This window comes from Camelus bactrianus, chromosome 5 (assembly GCF_048773025.1).
Source record: "Camelus bactrianus isolate YW-2024 breed Bactrian camel chromosome 5, ASM4877302v1, whole genome shotgun sequence".
In the NCBI taxonomy this organism is placed as follows: Eukaryota; Metazoa; Chordata; class Mammalia; order Artiodactyla; family Camelidae; genus Camelus; species Camelus bactrianus.
Genome location: NC_133543.1, coordinates 28,865,304 through 28,888,457, shown reverse-complemented (window position 1 = coordinate 28,888,457; position 23,154 = coordinate 28,865,304). Strand labels below are relative to the sequence as shown.

The 23,154-nt window shown below is 34.4% G+C and overlaps 1 protein-coding gene across 1 annotated transcript in view; it reads left to right on the top strand.

The window, feature by feature from the left end:
* LRP1B (LDL receptor related protein 1B) overlaps positions 1-23,154 on the top strand; it is a 1,597,029-nt gene that overhangs the window by 1,319,866 nt on the left and 254,009 nt on the right. The window contains exons 44-45 of the mRNA XM_074363587.1: positions 20,811-21,003; positions 21,629-21,754. Coding sequence (XP_074219688.1) covers positions 20,811-21,003; positions 21,629-21,754 — 319 coding nt within the window. The remainder of the gene's footprint in view (positions 1-20,810; positions 21,004-21,628; positions 21,755-23,154) is intronic.

Below are 23,154 nucleotides of genomic sequence, written 5' to 3'. Positions count from 1 at the left end.
GTGGGATTTTTTTTTTTTTGACTATGTAAATACATAATGACAGACTTCATCTGCATTTCCTTATTCTTTCTCTGAGCCATTAGGAGCTATCATGGAAATTGGAATTACAGACATTTAAAATCAAAGTAATTACCTAATAGGCTGTATACCCCTGCTTTGTAAAGGAAAGCACGTATCCTGTCATGAGCCCAGTCATTTTTTTCAACTTAGATATGCTCAAGTGTAAATTATCTGTTTTTCTTCCATGTTGGAAACCGTACTTTTTCATGGCTCCTGAGAGCGTCTCTGCAGTTGGGCACACAGGGCCTTGTAATAATAAGTGAGGTCATCTAGTATTTCTGCGGTTTGTATCTATCCAGGGAGCTGTGTAAAATATATGATATTATTTGATCAGAAGAATTTCTTTCTTCCCTTATCAACGTTTAATATTACTGGACTTAATTTTGTCAAGAACTGTGAAGGTTCTGAGACATGGAGAGTTATGTACTTTGTATACGTGAATATTGCAGAAGTACAAGACATTGAGTCAAGGAAAATAGTTCTCTATTGATAGATAGATCAGCGGTTCTATCAGCCAGAGTGAAAATGAAGAATTGGTCCTTCACATCTAGGCCTGCAGCACAACTATGAGAACTGATAAAATCTTTCAAAGTGGGTGGCAAGTTACATCTCACAGACAGGAATGCAGAGGAATGAATTTTCTTCATTAATAAATGGAGCAGAGAGCAGTCACCTTTCCCTCCCAATGGGGAGAGGGGACAAGACCAAAACTTTAACACCTTTGAGACTGAAGGGAAAGGGACCTGGGATCTCACTCTAACCTTTTGAAGTGAAAAATATTTATTTTCAGTGCTGGATAAAACCTGAGTATTTCCAACTTTTAAGGCCCAGAAATGTGGCAAAATGTTGGGATTCATCCCTTTTGACTTTAACAGAGACTGATCCAGGCTTTCTCATACCTTGAGGCTTAATGCAGGGACTTGTTTGTGCTGCCATTCGGCCTTCTTGGGGAGATGAAGTGTATTATCCTTTCAGATCAGATAAATTAACTAGGAAATGGCTACTGATCTAATTTTCATGATATGTGGAAAGTACGTTTCTGGGGAAAGTGAGAGCCAATATTCTCTGTATTTATGGGGTACACATTTCTGTGTCTCAGTAGGCTAGGGCTTTTTGCAGGAGCACCAAGAAATCCAAGGAAGTTTTATTTTCCCACAAAGTCATATTATGCAATTTTCTTACTCACTTTTGAGAGTTGAAGATTCTCTTTCACCTTTCCTCCCCATCCTCTTCCTTTTTTTTAATTTATTTATTTATTTATTTATTTATTTATTTATTTATTTATTTATTTATTTATCTATTTTATTTATTTATTTATTTATTTATTTATTTATTTATTTATTTAATTAATTTATTTATTTGTTTATTTATTTATTTATTTATTTATTGGTCTCCTTTTCGCCATGAAACTTCCTGTCTTTTATTATCTCTTCTCTTGCCAAGGTAGAGCAATGAACAAAACTGACAAAAAATCCCTGCCCTTAGGGGAGATTATATTCTAGTAGGAAGGCATACATTAAGCAAAATCATTGCATAAATATATGGTTAGTTAGGCAGTGATAAATATTTAGAAAAAAATCATCTTGGGAAAAAGAGGTTGATTATTTGACAGAGTGATTGGTGAAGATTTCACTGAGAGAATGACTGAAGGAAATTCCTGAAGGAAGGGAGAGACCTAGCTAGCCAAGTGGGCATTTGGTGGAAAGTCATTCCAGGCAGAGGGAACTACAAATGCAAAGCCCTTGAGGAGGGAGTACAACTGATGAGTAAGAGGAGGCCTGGGTAGCTGGAGGAAGAGTGAAGGAGGAAGGCAGTAAGAGTTTATTTTTCTATTCAGAACTCATTTCCTTTGTCAGTCTCTCATAGTACCATTTTGAATGACTAACACCGACACATTAGTTGAATTAGAACTGATTAAATTCATCTGCCATCACCTGCAGAGTTGTGGCTTTGCAGGTGAGCATGAAAGTGAAGAAAAACTGAGGATCTTGGCTGTGATGTAAGTGGCTTCTTTGGAAAATAAAAAATTTAAACCACATTATTATATTCTGCCAACTTGTGTTTTTCTCCATAACAATTTAGTCCCTAAAACTTGTTCATTATTTTTTACTTACCAAGATTATTATGTTTACTGGTAATTTTCAAAGATTAAGTAAGAGGTTAGAAATAATCATCATGAACATTTGAGCTGACGTGACTCTCCATTTTATATTAAAAAATTTAAAGTCATTATTTTTCTTATTTATGAGTATAATTTTTTCATGTTTATATTTTAAACATCATTTATTTTGACTGATATTATAGAAAGTTAAAAATCATCTTTATAAAGTAGTTAAATCATATTTTTATCTATTCATATTTATGTATTAAAAGAGTTTTAAAATTAATATAATTACATTCAGTTGTATCTTTTTTCTGCTAATACATACGACTAAAAATTTGAAGGCTAAGAAATCATTTGGATCAAAATCTTTAAAATAAGGAATTAAATAATCAAGTAAATTAGTGGACTTAGCAAATCCTAAAATCTATGTTGGACAAGGTTATACAACACAAATAAAAGGGTGTCATCACAGAAATGTTACAAAATTATGACATTACTGTGCTCATTACCTTGAAAGACAGCACTGAAAATGTAAACTAATTAAAAATTTTGGACAGAAAGGTCAATGCCAAAAGCATCTGATTTCGTACAGTAATGTATTTTGCTCAGTGTTCAAAATTACTGTCTCAAGAGACCTCTATAGTTTTCAGTGGCAAATCGCTATTAATCATAGGCTGAGTGGGATGCAACATGCAATGGAACTTGTGTGGCAGCGTGTATGATGTCTTTTGTCCATTCAGTATTAACTACACTGGCATATTCAAAACAGAAAATTTTTGCACTGAATGAGAGAAATGCAGTAAGTTTAATTAAAAGAAAGAAAATATCCTGTTTAAAAAGTGGGGAGAATATGTAGACTGGAAAAAGCAAACTAATAGAATCCTATGAGTAAAGAGAGAGAGGCTTCCACGTGTTTATTTTTGGAAGCAGAAGAATGAGGCAAGTAAATCATGTAATTGAAGGTCAACTATTGAAGTAAATATCTGGCTAAAACTGAACTGGGCTAAAAACCACAGTCCCCTCAGGTATAGTTTTTTTCCTGAGTCTTTTGGACTTTGACTGGTTTCAACTATAAATAATTCCTATGCCGAAGAGACATTTTGAGGCAGCAGATTTTGCTCCCCTTCAATATAATAATGAAAAGTCACAAACAGTTGAATTAACTGATAGTTAGGGATGGAGTGATATGAATATTAACTAATTCTTCCTTGGGGAATTTTGGGGCAGGAAGTGAAGAGCTTGTTTAGTAGAAAAATAGATGATCCTTGATCTTAGAAACTAAATGGTGATAAATATTGTCTTGAATATGTGACCTCACAGATGATTGGATTCTGACAGTCTTGTATTTTTTGATGGCATTATTACATTTTGTGAATTCACACTCATAAAAGTTGGAGTATTCACCATTTGGGAATGGAAGGAACACTTACCTCTTCTAGTAACATTTTTGAGTTGGCTGCATTAGTAGCAATTGTGTTAGCTGGCTTCCTTATTTTCTTTCTCTGATTCATCTCTTCACAAAGAAAGTGAGCCAGTAGGAAAGGCTTGAAAGTCAATGCATTCTCTGCAAAAATTCAAGTGAAATTGTTCTGGGGAACAAAGGGTAGAGTTAGAAGTTGTGCCCCAAGCGTCTGAGTCACAGTAATTAGCACAAATGCTCAGGTGACCAAACACATGGGGCAGAGGCTTTGAAATCCTGGATTATGATATGATGGAAGCATTTCCCTGGGTCATCTGCAGCATCAAAATATAGAAGTTTTCACTTTCTGTTGGTTTAGCAGAGAAACTGCATTTCAGAGAATCAAGAGTACCAAGATCAAGAGACATGCTCATCTTCTGACGTTTCCCCTAATGTCCTCTGATGCCAAACCTACTCTTTGATTCTTTTTAACCTTTTTCTCAGGCTAAAATCCTTTTCCTTTACTATTTCCCTTTCTTACTGGAATTCACACAGAATATTGAAAGTAATCAATTATGAAATATTTGTAACTTAAAGTAAGGTGCAAATGAATATGAGATATTATGGCATGGTTAACATAAATGCAGTTAATCTCTTGGAAAACAAACTTAACATGAATCAATAATACAACATACATGTACACATTAATTTACTTAAATTAATCGTGTCTATATGGACTGCTCATGTCTGAGAAATTAGGAACACGTCATAAGGCTGTATATCTGCCTATAAATAGTTAAAATTTAACTTGGATAATATAGCTGTTAGAGTTAGAAAGACCCTTAAAGATTATCCAGACAAGTCTTCTCATGTCAGAGATTTATAATTTGCTCATAGCCACAGAGCTAATTCCCACCTCTGCTCCTCAGAATCTGTATAGTTTAGGACTTTTTTTTTTTTTTTAACTTCATTACAGAATCAGCAATATTTTATGTTCTAAAAGCATCCCAGGGCCAAATATATACCCCAAGTCTTGTCCATCTGTTGCCGGAAGATTGACCCCCATCCCTGATGAGCCAAATAACTCAGAGACAAGGTCTTGGAGCTTAGGAGGAAAGAGGCAATTTTATTGCTTTGCTGGGCAAAGGGGACTCACAGCAGGCTAGTGCCTTCAAAACTGTGAGCCCACCTTGGGGGTGGGATGGGCTGGTGATATAGCCATAGCTCAAACAATAAAGCATTGATAACAATCAACAATCATTTTCTTATCAGAAGACTTAGAATGGTGACATGATGCCGCCAAGTGACCAATTCTACAGAGACTAGTGGTTAGATCTCTTTATCTCAAGGTGTGGTCTTTTTGGTAATTCAGGCTATTTTGTAAGGTTACAGTCCTGTGGCCTTCTCCTTGGAGAATGAGTCAGAGACCAAGCATGATTATTACTTTCAATTATTGGAAGAAAGTAGAAACAGTAAGAACAATAGCTTTAGTTTAACAATGGGCCTGGAGCTGTGGGTAGCAACTGGTCAGTCAGGTTTGTTGAAGATTCTAAGGGCAAGCATAAGAATGAGCAATCTGTTAGCCTAATGCAGCCATTTTATTAATTCTCCTTCACATCCATAGCTAAGCGTCAGGGCTAAAATGAAAAGCTGAAGGCTAAGTTAGAAAGTTTGACAATATGATAGTTTGGCGGAGTATTTAGAGAAAGTTTTATTTTACTTATGTACAAGCTACTATCTAAACATTTTCTATGAGTACTGAATGTTTCCCTTTTTTTATTAAGTATATTCATCGATAAATATTGCGTGTTGAATGAGTTTTTTCATTGACTTATGATTGGTATTAACATTTGGGTGACACTGAAGCCACCAGTTAGTTACCCAAATTCAGTTAAAGGGAGAAAGTTTTATTATCTAGCATGAATGCCAAGAGGTGATTTATGTACTGAATAGTTCAGAGCATGTCCTTGAACAGTTGTAACTGCTTATTTTTTGTCATCTTTCTGGCAGCTGCCAAATTGTAATGCTTAATGATTCAACTTAAATTAACTAAAATGAATCCTTGTGGAAAAATATAATACCTGCCTGGTACAAGGGAGCTGATTATATTGCCTTCATTTACACAGAACTTATTCATAATTCATGGACACCCTCTCATTACTGTTTTCTTTTTTTCTGAGCAAATAGAAAAACTATAGCTTTGTGCAGGTGTTCATGCTATTTATACCATATTGAGTGGAGTGGTCAAAATGCCGCTGCAGCTCAGGGAAATAACCAAATAAGGTTTCAATCACTAACAAAAGTGCAAAAGCACATTGAGGATATATCAGGGTTGCCTCTCCAATGTGTCTCCAAGCATTTGTCTTTAATATGAATTTATTGAATAGCTTAAAATGCATGGCAAATGACACTAAAATAAAGAAACAATAACGTGTGGCACTGTTAAATTAGAAAAGAGCATGGCATTTTATAGAATATTTGAATGTTATCTATATTTTAAATTTCTTAATTAAATCAATCACAGGGAAGTAGATGCAAAGTGTCAGAGTTTGAAACATAGATAAATGCATATCAACATGTAGAGAGAGTAAAGCATTGAATTTTAAATTAACTACAAAAATGGAAATCCCTCCCTTTGTCCCCACATTTTTCCTCTTTCCGATTATAAAAGATCTCATTTATAGGCCATAAGAGGCATTAGAAGTAAAGCTATTTAAAATGTTCAGTTTAAGTAATTATTTTCACTTTAATCTGTCCTTAGGCAAAATACTTCCAAGTGTGAGAATTTGTTAGCCCAAAATCCTCTGGATTGAAATGCCTGCTTGAAAAATCACAGGAGTGAGAATAGTCAACTGGGTAATCATTTTAACAGCAGAAACTGGTTATTAAGACAGCTTTTCAACAACACACTGACTTGGAAGTAGTTGATTTAGTGGTTTTGTGTGGATTCTGTTGTCTTTTGTTTTCTTGAAGACAGCTTTGCCAGGACTTGGAGATTGTCTCTCATCTTTTACCATGTCTTCCACAGAGGGACCTCTATTAAATCTAGAAATAGCCAACCTAGAACAGAGCAAGAACCCAGCAGATTTTATAATTTTTATTTAGAAGTTTCTTAAATTTTCATTTTCAGTTATTTTACTACACATGGTTTAAATTATGCAGTGGGTCATAGTATCGTCACTAAAAATTCTAGTTCAGAAAAAAATGATATATATAAAAAGTTTGCATATTAAAGATAATTGAATATACAGAGTATAAAGAATTAGGAGGAAAATGGGTGTATGTTTGCCTTATTTTTCAGGCTACTTTTACCTCCCTTAGAACCCAGAGTGGGGAAAAAAAACAAAACTATTTTCTTCTTGGTGCTTCAGTTTTTCCTCGAAAAAATAAAACACACAAATCATAGAGTAATACTATCTTTTTATACTGCGTCAAATTACATCAATGTTTCTTGAAATATGTACTTCAAAAAAAAATGACTAGGTCTTTCAGGAGAGCAATATTTCTGAAACATTTACTATTACTAGTTTTAAGTGAGACTGAAAAGCTCAGACTTCAATCTTTCTCACTTTGTATTCCAGCTTCCATTTGAAATATTTCTTCTGATCTTGGACGACAAGGAAGACTCACAGAATCTATGTTTTTTTGTTTGATTTCTTTTTATTTTTGATTAAAATATATGCATGGCAAGAAATACTTTGTATTTATTGCATGTATTTATGTTTCCATCTTCAAAAATTTTACTATGTAATGGAGGAAGAGCCATCGCTGACTAGAATAAAAAGATCTCAATTTTTATGATGTAGAGGTTAAGTATTTTGTAGGCAAGCAAGATCTCTTAGGAGTGACTATCAAGCAGTTTTCACTGACACTTTTTTCTCCTAACATGGAATACATATCATTATACTGACTACATGAGTATTCATATTTTTAGTTTTTGTGTTTTGAATTTTGTACACAATGGTATAGAAAATGAGCTTGATGATGTGTGCTGAAAATTCCTCTTGTATCATTTGGAAATAGCATTTGTATGATTTATTTGATTAAAATGGTATAAAATTCTAACAGAAAGCCTCTCAGCAGTCTGAGATGCTTATGCAGAAGATGATCTACATTGATGAAGGATTACTTAATTTGTACTCACACGATGAAGAAAGTTTGGAGAACACTTTGAGTGGTTTAGACTCGTTACAAATTGGTACAATAGAAAATCTTAATTCACAAACCTTAAAAGATAAAAGGAGAGTTTATGTTGTAATGTGATACTATGATCATCTATTCAAAGATCCATTACCCAAGTCCAGTTGTTGCCGGTAGATGTAGCTGGTGTCCAGTTCTTGTCCCGTCCCAGAAAGAATTCAGGGTCAAGACAAGGAGGTTAAGAAAGTAAAGTGGAGCTCTATTAGAGGATGGATAGTACACTCTCAAGGGGAGAGCGGGCAGGCTCAGGTGAGCAACTTCCCTGAGTTTTTTTGGCAAGTTGGTTACATAAAGTGTAAAATGAATGGGCAGACTATTCTGCCCACTGGGGAGGGAAGATTTTGGGGGGTCCCATATTCCCTGATTTCCATCTGAACTCCATCTTCCTGAAGGGAGGAGGGATTTTTGTCCTTATTTAGTCTGGATCAGAAGTGTCATGGTGTCGGTGCATGATGGGTACTTCTAATCTACAAGGCTAATTTTATTGAAATGAGGGCCTAATGAGCAAAAGATTACATTCGGACACTGAAAATTCCTGCCTTTTCTCGCCTTTCTTTGTCGGTCTCCAGGTCACTCATCACCCTAAAAGGTGTGACCACTTATCAACCCCAAGGTTCCTGCTTTTCTTTTTCTGCCCAGGGACCCCTGCTGTTTGCATGATGTGTGGTTTCCTGTATTTGGCTTGTGCCCCTCCTCTCTGACCAATTTCTGCCAATTGGTCTGCATCCCCCTTTCTCTGCTCTTACCTAGCTATCTTCCTGCTCTAACACAATCGTGCTTTAAGATTACTTATTCTTTGAATAAAATGCTCCTTAATGAATACAAAATGAGTTAACTCTGTATTACTGGCTCTGACAAATTATTAATACAGCATCCCAAACAGCTTTTTCTCTATTAGAGATTGATATAATTGATAAGGATATTGGTACTGACCCTTTTGATTGATTGATATAAGGATCCTTTTCAAATTTCTTCAATTGTGCTAGTGAAGTCTATTTCCCTAGACCAGGTTCCAGCCTGGACTACACATTGCAACTATTGTCATATTTTCTTATTTGTCTTTAATCTGAGACATTGTCCCCATTTTATTTTATTTTTTTCTCTTGACATTTTGAAGAATATTGTTTTGTCTTCTTTTTTGTTTGTTTGTTTTTAGAATATCCCTTAATGTGTATTTATTTGATGTTTCTTATGATTAAATTCTGGTTAACATTTTGGGGAGAGAAACTACAATAGTGATGTTGTCCCCTTTCAAGAGTACCATATCTAGATGAACATGATATTGAGATGTCCTATTAATGGTAATGTTAACTCTATCATCACTTGGTTTGATCACTAGGTTAAAGGGACAGACATCTAATTTCACTGTAAAGTTGCTTTTTTCCCTTATGAAATTAATAAGTAGACCAGTGGAAAAGTCTTTGAATTTTAACATTTTTTTATGATTATTGTCTAAAGCAATTATTGTGGTATGCATCATGTGACAATTTTCTGTTTTAATCAATTCTTTCTGCATTTATTAATTGGAAATCTGTTGTAAGGAAGAATTTTCCCTTGCCTGTCTCCCATTTATTTATTTATTATTTATTCAGTTATTTATGTCAGTGTTAATCATAGGAATTTATTTTATTGCATTCTGGCCATTATAATCTATTACTATTATTTGTTACTCAAAATCTTCCATATATGGCCTTTGAGAAGTCCTTCCTTTGAACACCAATGTCTTCTTGATCTGCTTCACCATTTGTGGGACAAGTCCTTACTGTCTGGCCCCACAAGTTATTCCAGGTTTATCTTGTACTTTTCCTGCCACAGAGTGTATAATTTGTCTTGTTAAACAATTTGGTTTTTATTTAATTTTAATGTCTAATTTTTCATTCCTAGCATATGGAAATACAATTATTCTTTCTGTTCTCTGAACTTATTAGTTCTAGTAACTTTGTTTTATGATTCCTTAGAATATTCTACATATATGAGCCTGTCATCTGTGTCTTTGAACCAGAATCCAGATAAAGTCCATGTATTGTAAACAATTGATATGTCTCTTAAGTCTCTTCAATATAGGATCCCCTCCTATCTGTTATTTGGGAGACTTTGCAGTTTTTATGTTCTGGAAAACCAGGTCTTGTCTTGTAGAGTTTCAAAGTCTAGACTTACATGTTGCACACCATAGCGTGCTTAACATCTTCAGTTATCCTTTTGTTACCTGGACTTTGCCGTTAGATCTATCAGAATCATCACTGTATGTAAATATGTATATTTTTTGTTTTTGCAAGACTCCTACAGAGTGTTTTGTATACTTTTATCAAAAAGCATAACATGCATTATTTTTAGCGTAGTGTATTTTTTTGTTTTTTAAGAACAGAGATTGTGTTTTACTCATGTTTTTTATAGAAATGGCATAGGTAGTGGGTAAGGGCCAGGAATCAAACCTTGTCTCCACTACTTTTGTCATCTTTTTTCCCTTCTTTCTCTTCTTCTTTCTTCTTCTTCTTGACATTTTAAAAAAGATTTATTGAAATATAATTTACATACCATACAATTCACCCATTTAAAATGTGTAGTAAAATGCCTTTTACTACATTCACAGAGTTGTGCCACCATCATCACAATTAATTTTAGAACATTTCCCTCACACAGTAAAGAAACCCTGTATCACTTAGCCATCAACCCCCAATCCCCATCCTCCCATCCCTAGGTAACCATGAATCTGCTTACTGTCTCTGTAGATTTGTCTATTCTGGATATTTACTGTAATAGAATCATACAATAGCTGATCCTTTGTGATTAGCTTCTTTCACTTAGCATAATGTTTTCCAGTTTCATTAATGTTACAGCATGCATCGATATTTCATTTCTTTTTATTGCTGAGGAATAGTCCACTGTATGGATGTACCACACTTTATTTATCCATTCATCATTCATTAGTTGATGGATGTTTGGGTTGTTTCCGCTTTTTGGCTTTTATGAATAGCACTGCAATGAATATTCATGTACAAATTTTAGTGTGGATATATATTATCATTTCTCTTTACCAAGTGATGTATCATATAGAAACTATGTTTAACCATTTGAGGTATTGTTAGACTGCTTTCTAAAGTGGTCGTACCATTTTACTTTCTTATCACTAATATATGAGGATTCTATTTCTCCACATCTTTGCCAAGACTTGTTATTATTTGTCTTTGGTTAATAATTATCTGAATAGGTATGAGGTAAGATCTAGTTGTGGTTTTGATTTGCATTTGCCTGAAGGCCAACCAATTCATTCTTTCATTCAACAGATATTTATTGATTGAGTGCACGTATATGCCCGATGCTGATCTAGGTGCTCAGCATTCATTGGTAAACAAAACAGATAAAGATCCCTACTTTCAGGAAGGTTATGTTCCGGCAGGAGAAGACAGGTAATAAGCAGTCAAGCTAATAAGTACAAAGTAGAGTGGCATAAAGGAATTGAATGTGACATAGTAGAAGTTTGCAGGTCATAGTGAGAAACTCAAGATAAACATCCCTCATTGAAAAAGTGATATTTGAGACAGTCCTTGGGGGGTGAACTGTTTGGCCATGTAGCTATTTTGGAGGCAGTGTCTCTGAGGCATAGAGAACAACCGATGAAGACCTTTATGTGCTTGGAATGTTTGAGACATAACCAGGAGGCCACTGTGGCCAGAACAGAGAGAACAAGTGAGCATGGAGGAGATTAGCAGGTGATAATTCCAGAGAGGTAACAAGGTGCCGGGTCACATAGGGCACTACAGACCACTTCGAGGATTTTGGAGGATCTTAAAAATATTAACATACACACTCACCTCAGAATGTAAGAAGAATGTTACTTTTACTCACTTTGTTTTTGTGTTTGTATTATTGTTAAATTGTTTTGAATTTCTGCTTCATCTAATAGCCTTCTATTGAATAAAATGAATTTTATCAGGACAATTTTCTAAAGCACATTTCTCAGTTTTAAGGATTATAGAAATTCAGATTTAACAACTGTGCATGACTTTGTAATTCTAAAAATAAACAACACTTTAAAAAAATTACCCAAGAAACTGATGACAGTGTTTGCTTCTGAGGAAAAATATGTGAGGTTGGAAGTTGGAGGTAGGAAGCAGTGTGTGCATAATTATTGTGATTGTTAAAAATAATTTGAATTCATTTTGTATGTAAATTAACTCCAGTGAAGTTGATTGAAAAAGAAAACAATATGCATGGTGAGGAAGATGTGTATCAGAAAGTAGATGCTGTCATGCAGCTAGGTCCTACAGTAGTTTTGTTTTACTGTGTTTTTTATTTTTTAATTATGTCTTTTAATTTGCTTAACAAGAGGAACTTTAGGATGATATTACAACATATTTATGAAAATTCAAATACATTTTAATAACTTACCTTGCCACCATTACATATACACTTATGAATGTTTCCATATTTATTAAAGTAAGCCTGGAGTAGCCTGTACGTGTATGATATTTTTAAAGTACAGTATATCGAAAATATAACATTACACATTATATTATGATTTTATATAAATAAAATTTATATATTCTATAAATAAAATGGTTAAGTAAACATTTTGGATATAACCTTCAATCAAAAATCTTTTGTCACTTTGTCAAAGTGATATTTACCAAATTAAATGAGGTTTGATTTCTAAATTTTGTTTGCTTGTTTTGGCTAGTAATCATGAGAATGTTCAGAACAGCATGAATATTCCTCTCCCTACACACAGAACAAAGATCCTGGATTTCTAGAACTGTAAATCTTGCCAACTACTCAATGTAACTCCATCACTTGCAGTTCTAATACTGAAGGTGATAGGAGTTTCAAGACAGCCAGGGCCCATGTCATATGACTTGCTTCATTAAAATCACTGCTTGTCAGTTTTACCTTAAAATTAATACGTGGGCATAATAACCTTTGTAACCCTTAGTAAAACTTTCCAGTTGATGTGAGCAAAAGGTAAAACAGAACTCAAGAATTTTGCCAAAGCAGACATCAGTTCTACTTCTAAGCATAGGCTTAATGAGGTGGTAAGCTGAGAAGCTGAAAAAGTATTGCATTTACAAATGGAAGACTATTCTAAAACAAGCTTTAAAAAATAAGAATGAAACTCAAAGGGTATTTAAGATTCTAAACCTACCTTTACAAGCCTATTTAAATCTTACTGCATTCATGCAACGATAGTTACTTCTAACATTTATGAAAATCTTACTGCGTAACCATGCTAAGTATTTTATGAGTATCACTAAACATCTTTCTGAAATTTTATGATAAGTATTAATTCTGCTTTTTTTATTTTAAAGATGAGGAAAGAGAGGCCTGGAGAAGTGAAATAACAAGCCCCAGGTCGCACAATAGGAGGACATGCTAGACATGATCCCACACATTCTGACTCCAGAGCCCAGGCTGATCATCCTAGGCTATGCTTTCTTTTTACATGTAGTAAGTGTTCATCTGTTTCTGGCCTTTCCCTTGACAGTTGTATTCACATACATGTTTACTGAAAAACATTCATGCATTAAAATGACCATCCTTTTGTGCAGGACCATTTTTAAACTTATTAACAATGTAGCATTTAAAACAATATTTAATTTTTGTTTGTTAGTAAATCATAATTTGAAAAATTAAAACTGACAATTCAGTATGACTTGGACATATGAGGTTCTGATTTAACAAATACTACTTTGACTAGCTCGTCACTTCTACTAAAATACTGAAAAGGAGAGTTGTATTTAGACAATGTCTAGGGAGTAACAATATTAAAATATTTACCAAAGGCATGAATATGATCCCAAGAAGATTGTGTCTACTGTTCTTCAGTAAAATATAAACGTTGGTAATAGCATTTTATTAACAAAAATTTTATCTTTCTGTATATTAGCAAATAAAGTACAAAACTGTTCAAAGTTCTTATAAATTCACATTAAAAAATGAAGAGGAAGAAATAGACACAAACCTGGGGGAAATGGTTTTTTAATCACCCATTGTAACTTACTGATTTGATCAATAAATAATCATTGAATGTTAAATATGTTCTATTCTATTTGTCTATGGATAAAAATCCATTTATCTACAAATAAAATACAAGCTTTTATGGTATCCTCTGATGAGTGTTATAAGGACTGTGTGTAAAAACTGTCTGGATGTGAGAAGAAGCCGTTTTGCTTCGGGCAGTTGGGAAGGGATTCCCAAAGGAGGTCCCTCTTGAATTGGGTCTCATGATCAATGATTCTGGAAGGAATTTAAAGCAGAGGAAACTAACTGAAACATATTTAGATTTTTAAAAATTTTTATTCTTTATTGATACAAATCAGCTTATGAATCTCAAAATGCCTAAATATATCTAAATCAGAATTTTGGATGAGCTATAACTTTAATAACTGTAATCATACATGAAACCAAGACAGTCATGTTAGAAATTTGTTCAAATTCCATTCAGGAATGGCTGTAACAGTTCAGGAATATCTTTTTCTTTTTTTTTTTCCTCATTAGTCTTCTGTTTGACCCATGGGAATATTTCATCCATCTTCTTTCCTTGGGAAAGGAGCTGAGTCATTGGCTTTTACTATCCCATTTTACAGATTAGGAAACTGAGTTCCAAGAAGCCAAAAAGCTATCCAAGGAGAAATAATGAGTCTCAGAATGGGGTTCTTTCTACTACCTCTCTCAGGCGTATCTACCAGATCTTTTCTCCATCCTCCTTCTCTTGGTCTCTTCGCCCTGGAGGCTTATATAGGTGATCGAATATCCTCTGGCCTTTGGTTGCACTTGATCAACAGAGAAAGTAGAAAGAGAGAATGTAAAATCAGAGTAATTCATTCTCTAATCTCTCTGCAGGAAGGGTTTGCTTCTCTAACAGAGGCTGTTAACTCCTCTCACACAAGAGGCAGTCTTTTAGATGATTGTTTTGAATGTTCTTTTCAAATTTGGTTGAACTTTAATGACTTTTAGATGTATTTGTTCTGCTAACTCACTCAGGCAAGTTAAATCTAGCCATCTATTTTTGAATATTTTTCAGTTTTAAGCTGCTGATTTACCACATCCTCGTTCTCTCCGAGGCTGAAGCAACTGCAGTTGTTTCTTTGCAATCTGTAACACTTTATCATGCCTGGCCCTGGCAGGGGCCAAGTTGTCAATTCTCATAATGACCATTTATGATCTTGTCAGTGAGACAATCAGCTGGGGTGTTTTGGAAGCCTCCTGTTTGCTTGGCTTTTAAATTGTTTGGTTTAACATTTAGCATCTGGGTTTTGGAAATATGTTGTCTGGCTTATAAAACTGAGTATTTCTTTATTCCTTGATTAGTCCCAGTGTTTCTACCAACAAAGCACCAGTGAAATTTCAAGGTAGGAAAGGCATATTTTTAGTGACTAAATTTGTGACACATAACTTCAGGTCAATGTGGATTACCAATTTAATTGTCCAGCCGTGAGGACACACGTGAGATTAAGTGACTGTGTCAAGAAATGCATTTTCTGAATGAACATGATTATTTTGAAACATGAACCTATTTACAGGTTCAAAGTGGAAGTGCCTCAAAACTGTGCCATGATGGTGTGTTACCATGTAACACGGTAGAGTGCAGTTTATGATGACAAAGCTTCTGCATCGTACATAAAGGTGCTGATTACACGTGCAAGGGGCAGCATTTATGAAATTATGATAAAAATGTTTAACATGGAGATGAGAAAGTGTAATTTAGTGGATTTCACTTCTGTTTTCCACATGGAACTCTAACTAGTGAAATAAGATGTCTAAAGTCAGCTCAATTCTCAGTGGAACCTGTTGTACCCTGTGAAAGTGATGTGCATAATTACAGACTGAGTTTAATGTTGCTCTTTCCCCCTTTCTCTATGACAGCAGAAGTAGAGAAGTAAACTACTGGGCTCATTCAGTATTGAAATTTATGAAAGTTGCTATATTCAAAATGACTTTTGGTAACAACACAGAAGAACTTTCATTGTCATGAGAATAACTGCTCCTTATCCATAAAAAAACAACTGTTTTTATTTGTCTAATAAAGTTCATTTTCCATTTTTAGTGATTCAACAATGTTTACTGTCTATTTCATTCATGCAAAATATGATAATGAATTGAAAAGGGGGATCAGAGAAATTACTCCAGCCCCCAACTTGAAGGAGCATAGATTTAATAATAAGACAGCACATATGCAGCTGCTAATAACAATTTCTCCGGTTCCTTTAATGAAGACAGATTTTATATATAAGATTTAATTTAGATCTTAGTTGCTTTGGGTTTGAAATAGCCTCAAAGCATTGAGTAAATCTGGGACCCTGGGCTGATCACATAAGCATGTTAAGCTTCAGTCCTCATCAATAAAATGTGGATTGAAATAGTGTCTACCACATAGGTTATTGATACATAAAATACATACACATCCTGTTCATTGTAAGCATTCATGACATGTTTCCTCTTTACTAAAGTAAAGTAAATTGACTTTACTTACAACTGAAGAAACTTTGGAGTGTTCGTGTGCCTGTCACTTTAAGTTTCGGAATCTTCCTCCTGCTAGGGAAAGAAGAGGAAGCTGGACAAATCATCTGCATAGAAGTGGGCAGAGGAATGAAATGAAGAGGGTAGAGGAGTGAAGTGTGTAGAGAAGATAGGTGGAGAAAGGCCCCAATCAATGCCAAAATATTTCCTTTGTGTTGTGATTTTCAAACAAGATTTCTAAAACCCTTTAGGGCAGCCAGACCAAAGGGCAGGCTTGGTCAGGTGCACTGCAAAAGCCTCATAACTCAGAAGCACGCTTAAGCTATGGCTGGTGCTTGGCCCCTTCCAGGACCTGGACTGGAGAGCTGACCCAGGGTAGCCATGAGCTCCCCATAATCTTTGCATGAATTTGGGGATGAACTGGGAAATATAAGGGACAATGAAACTACATCCCTTGAGAGTAAGCAGCAAATGTACACTTAGTGCGTTATTACCCATTTCAATTCTGGGGTAGCACTGGATGCAATGTAGGGTGAAAAAATCAGTGACAGTAGAAATGGTATTTTATTATGTCCCCTCCCACCCTTCTGCTTGCTGCTACTCGACTTCCTTTTACTATTTTTCTCCTCTTGTTCTCACAACAATGTTACTATCAGAAAGTAGCCATCAGTAGGAGAGACAGACTGTAGTGGGTTTACCTCATTTTGCCTGGCGCCAGACGTGTCATCAACTTACCTGTAAGTGAGAACAAAAGCATATGCTCTGATACTGATCTGTAAAGGAAAAAGTAAAATAAATATATATTTAATCCAAAGTGATAAGTATTTCTATTTGGTAAGATTATTTATTTTGTTTTTACACTTTTCTCTATTTTACAATTCTTGCTTTTTAGTGTGGTTTCCCAGACAGCAGCATCAGCAACACCTGGAAGTTTGTTAGAAATAAAAAATCTCAGATTCCATTCCTGACCTAGTGAGTCAGAGTATGAATTTTAACAAAATCCCAAAGTGAACTGCATGCACATTAAACCTTGAGAAATATAGCTCTACAGAATGGAAATTACTTGTTTACTCAGAATAAAAATGAAGTAATTGTTTTTTATAGAAGGGTAATTACCAGTTAATTTGGAATGAATGAGGGAAGATTTAGGAAATCAGGAAGATGACACTGTTAATTACCTTATAATAATTTAGAGTTTGATATAGGATGGAAGAAAGAGAGAGGACTTATTATTTAGATTACCACATTCTCAAGATGATCCGTTTTCTCCAAACCATATCAATTTTAGTGGTCAGTAAATAATTTAATCCTAGAATGTATTAATTCCTAGGAAGGCTAAATGTGTAGCACTAGGAAGGGTGACTTAAATCAGCACTCACATGTCAGTTGTGTTAAGTCTTCCAAATATTTGTTTCTTCATGACCATTCCCATGCAGCCATCATTCTGATTACAGGGAAAAGTACCTAACTGGGTCGCTGCTTGGCATACTTACTAAGACCAAAGGATCAAATTGATATATTTATTTCTACAACAATATTCCTATTGAGGTTTCTTAATTTGATTTTTATATAAAAATAATTATTTTATAATAGATCCGGAGGCAAAAATTATACAAATTAATAGCAAACTTTTCTGTGACAGCTAAATTAAACAAAATAATATATATGGCAATATAAACTGTTGAAAGCATTTTTACATATATCTTATAACAATCCTATGAAGTTGTTGAAACAGGTTTAATCAGGCCCATCTTAGAGAAAAGGAAACTAAAATTTACAAAAAAGTGAAACATCTTCCCCAAATGCACTCTGCTCAAGAACGACCACACTGCCATTGGAACGTAGGCCTTCTGAGCCCTTTCCATTATACCCGAAGGATTTCTAAAATGGAGATGACTGAGTAAATTCTGTGATTTGCGAATATGTTTTCATAGTTTGTGGCTTATCTTTCATTGTCTTACCACTGTCATTTGAAGAGTAGTTTTATATTTTGATTAAGTTCAACTTATCGGTCCTTTTAACAGATCATGCTTTTGACGTCATATGTAGGAAATCTTTGCCTAACTCAAGGTCATAAAGATTTTCTCCCATGTTTTCCTCTAGAAGTTTTATATTTTATATTTAGGTTTATGATCTATTTTCAGTTAATTTTTGTACATTGATGACAGTTCTTTTATTTTTGCATATGTATATTCACTTGTTCAACTATCATTTGTTGAAAAAAATTGTCCTATTTCTCTGAAAAGCTTTTGCCCTTTTGTTGAAAATTAGTCTTCCATATACATATAGATATGTTTGTGAACTTTCCTGCATTGTTGATGTATTTCTCTATCCTTTGCAATACGATACTCTCTTGTTAACAGTAAATTTATAATGTCTTGAAACAGGATAGAGTGACGCCTTCAGCTTATTTTTTTCATTATTTTTGCTATTCGAGGATTTTTTGCATTTCTACATGAATTTTGAGATCACCTTGTCAATTTTTAAATAATATCTTCAGGATTTTTATTGGGATTAGATATAATTTATCATTTGACACTATTAAATCTTATGAATCATGAGTAAGACATATCTCTTTATTTAGGTTTGTGTTAATTTCTCTTAGTAATATTTCACATTTTGGGGATTCCGATATATATTTTTTCATACTTATTGCTAAATATTTCATATCTGTTGATGGTACTACAAAAGTCTTTTTTTAATTGTTTAATTCTGTATTGCTAGTATATAGAAATACAGTTCATTTTTATAGCAATCTTGTATCCTACAACCTTTCTAAATTTATGAGTTCAAGCAGGTTTTTTTGTAGATTCTATTGAAATTTTTGTCACATGCAAATAAATGCTATTTAACTTCCCTTGCCTCCCCACCTCCCCAAACTGAATGCTTTTTATTTTTGTTTTCTTGCCTTATAATACTGGCTAGAAATTTAGGACAATTTTGGGTAGAAGTAGTGAAAATGATAATTCTCATTTGTAGTTTTATTTCTATTCAAATATCTATTCTGAGTTTTTATCAGAAATGAGTATTAGATTCAACCAATAAATTCTCTGCACTCATTGAAATCTTCACATGACCTTTTTTTTTGTTTGTTAGTATAGTAAATTACACTAACAGGCTTTTAAAATATTGAATAAATCTGTATTCCTGGGGCAAATCCCACTTCATCATTATGTGTTATCTATTTTATTGATTTCAAAGAATCATTTTTTATTGATTTTCCTCTGGTATTTCCCTATCTTGTATTTCCTTGATTTCTCTTCCAATTTTTATTTTGTTTTCCTTTCTCTATTTTGGATTTAACTTAACTTCTCTTCTACTTTCCTAAGGTGGAAGCTGAGGTCATTGAATTGAGACTTTCCTTCTTTTTTATCTTTTTTTCCATAGTAGCTTACTGGTAGAATTTTTCATATTATCATTAAAATTCCTGAGCTTTATTCGGAAAACAGTTAAGCTACTAGGAAATAGTTTGATTCTTTCAGGACTTGCTCTTAAGGTTTGATAGACTGGATAGCACAGAGTTAGGTTGATTATTCCCCACTGCCAAGGAAAGACACTTCCAAGTACTTTACTCAGAGTCCTGTGAATTAGGAAGTTTTGAGTCTTGTTGGCATTAACAAGTGTCATTCTTGGACCCGTGTGAATTTTGAGAACTCTTCACCCTAATCCTTTTGCAAGGCTCTTTCACCAGCTTGGAGTAGCTGTCTCACGTGTATGCACATGTGCTTGGTATTCGGGTTAATATTCCAGGGAATCCCTGTTCAGATATCCAGAGTTCTTTCTCTGTTACATTCTCTTCTCCTCGTGAGATCTAACCACATTGTCCACTCCACCCCCGTAGTAACTCTCAGCTCTACCCACTCAGAGAGTTCCCTGGGCTCTGCTTGGTTCCTCCTGGAATATCTCTTAGGCTGTAAACTGTGGAGGTTTTGGGACTCACTCAGATTATTTCCTGTTACTTAGGAATCACTGTGCTTCCTTACCTGGTATTCAGTGTGGTAAAAAGCCTCGTTTTATGTATTTTGTTCAGTTTTAGTGTTTTATTGATAAGGAAATTCTAGTCTCTTTTACTTCATCTTGGTCTGAGTGAAAGTTTTTGGTCTTTGCTTTTAAACTTTTATTGCCAATACATCTATAGCTGGTTAAATCATTCATGCTGTAAATTTCCTAAAGGAATAACCTGGATCAAATTGTTCTTTGTATTCTGTATATAGTTCTGAGAGCTTAATGAGTGTTGACTATAGTGATTTTTTAATAAACATAAACAAATTTTAGTAATAATAGTTAATCTCGTATTTTTGTCTTGATTTTGGTTTATAATACTAAAAATATACAGTTGTTTATAGAAACTGAATGATTATTAAATAGAAATATACTTCAGAATATTAAGTAAACACATTACAAAAGCAAAGAATGATTAAGAAATTTAAAATAAGCCATAAAGTATGTTATGGGAATACATTTAGTGAAATATATTTTTATTTGAGAATTTCAATTGATTAAAGTAAGCTAATCTTAATTCCCCCTTTTTTAAAGCAAAAATTGATGTGGATACTTTTGTCTTAAAAAATATGATATTTTACTTGTTTCCAGGTGATTGTCAAATCTGGGCCAGGGACTTTCCTCAGTCTGGCTGTTTATGACAATTATATCTTCTGGTCTGACTGGGGAAGAAGAGCTATCCTGCGTTCCAACAAGTACACAGGAGGAGATACAAAAATTCTTCGTTCTGATATTCCACATCAGCCAATGGGAATCATAGCTGTTGCCAATGACACAAATAGCTGTAAGTTACAAGAGAAAGCAATTTTTTTCCCTTAATTATATAATCTCTCAAAAATGTATCCATGTTTTCTAGTTATACTTTGTTGGATTGTGTTTTCTTACTGTTCCTGAGATGAGTGTTCAGGCTTTGACTATCCAATATATTGAAATTATCTAAAAGGTTTGTGGAAACCTTAATGTATCACCAGAGGAACAATTCATTTTTAAATACTTGATTCTGGAATACTATTTCTCACTTGCTCACTCCTCATATTGTTGAACATTTAAATCAAGTGGTTTCCAAGAAAATAATTTGTTGATAAACAAGCCTTGCATCTACCTTAAAATTAATCACTGGAATATATACAAACTTGCAGTTTCCAATATGAGTATGATTTCTAGAGGTACTAGTTCATTGAATGCCATGGCATCCTTGACAAGTGTGTTAGAAAATGTAGAGATTTGTCACATATTTATAAAATGTTCTTATCTTTCAGAATGTTTGGGTGTTCAGAAGTCCTGAATCTTCCTTGTTCATGAGCTATCTTTGAGATACTGAGGCTGTCTAGCAGTTTACTGTTAATCTATGTCCAGCATCAAATAGAAACTCAATAAGAATTGTTACCAATAAACCCTCTTCATCACAGGTGAACTTTCTCCATGTGCATTATTGAATGGAGGTTGCCATGACCTATGCCTTTTAACTCCTAATGGAAGAGTAAATTGTTCCTGCAGGGGAGATCGAATACTGCTAGATGACAACAGATGTGTGAGTAAGTAAAAAGAATCGAAATGTGATAAGACATAACTGCTCAGAATGGCCCATGTGGACACTGAAATTGTTTTAGTGTATTTATGAACTTGTGCTCTCCTCCACTGTTAGAAGCCCAGTTGGCTTATCTTTCTTTTCTAAAAAGAACTCAGTTTACCACTCTGCTCATAGCACCGTGTGATAGGGAATGATAACCAGAGTGACAAATGTTGTGTTCCCTTGACTGTGGACGCGAAGGTGTTGGAATCACTAGAGAAACACCTGCTGCACGGTGGTCACCTGGAAACCTGCAGTCATGACTTTGAGAACTCAGTCAATAGCAGAATTAACTGAAACTGAAATAAACCAGGCGGTAGCTCAGTAGCTCGGTAGGAAACCCACTCACAGTCCGTCACAGTATGTAAATGAGCAAGAATGGCTCGTGCGGCGTATTTGTAATCATTTCCAAGCTGTTAATTAAGAATGTAACATTGCAGCCTTGCATGGTGTTTATACCTCCCGAAGGCATTACAATCTTTAATTAGTACCATTACAGTATACTCTTATTAACAGCTAAGTTTCTAACACCGTCTCCACTATAAATACAGGTTCAAGTGTTCCAATATTGGCATGAAAAATTAGCCAGCAACACAAAAGGGTTAATTTCTCTTTAACATTAAGACTATTTGTGAGTAAGAAAGACAAGAGAGAAGCATCTTTCTTGGAAACTGATGAACTCACTCTTAGGATCTGTCAATTTTTGACATTTTTTTCTCCTCATCTGTATCCTCATCTTGTATCTTTCATCTTAGAAAACCAGTAGAGCTGGGTATGTCTATATCATAAAAATAAGTATCATAAGCTATACGTATTTTTCATCTTTGTTTTTAGTCTTCTTTTGGTCATTATCTACCAGGAAGATCTTGTCTTTTGCTTGTTCTTTGTTTTAATACAAGCACTTTGACATCATTTTCTTTATCTTGAAAACTACTGTTCCAATTGCAAGAACTTATACATGTTTTCTCACTTTGCAAATTGATACCACGACCCAAAAGGGCATCCCTTAGCTGAAGAAGTAAAAGACTTATTTAAGAATGTGCCAAAGCAAACAAGGGAATGATGGTTAGTGAACTTTAAATGAAGATAGCCAATTTCAATAATTCGGGCCACAAATTCCCATTTTTCTTGATCACCTAACACTTCCCTGAATTGCACAGGCAATTGCTTAAACTCTTTCAGTTTGCCTTTGTGGTTTCAGCTGTAATGGTCTGGATCTGATGCCATCTGTAAGCCTGCAATGTTAGCCATGCGTTAGAATCACTCATGTTTCTTTCTCAGGTCGCTACAGGCCGGCAGTAAACCAATGCCTTTAGTCAAAACAGCAAGGCTTGTTGGTATACAGTGGATGCCGGTCCTTGCTGC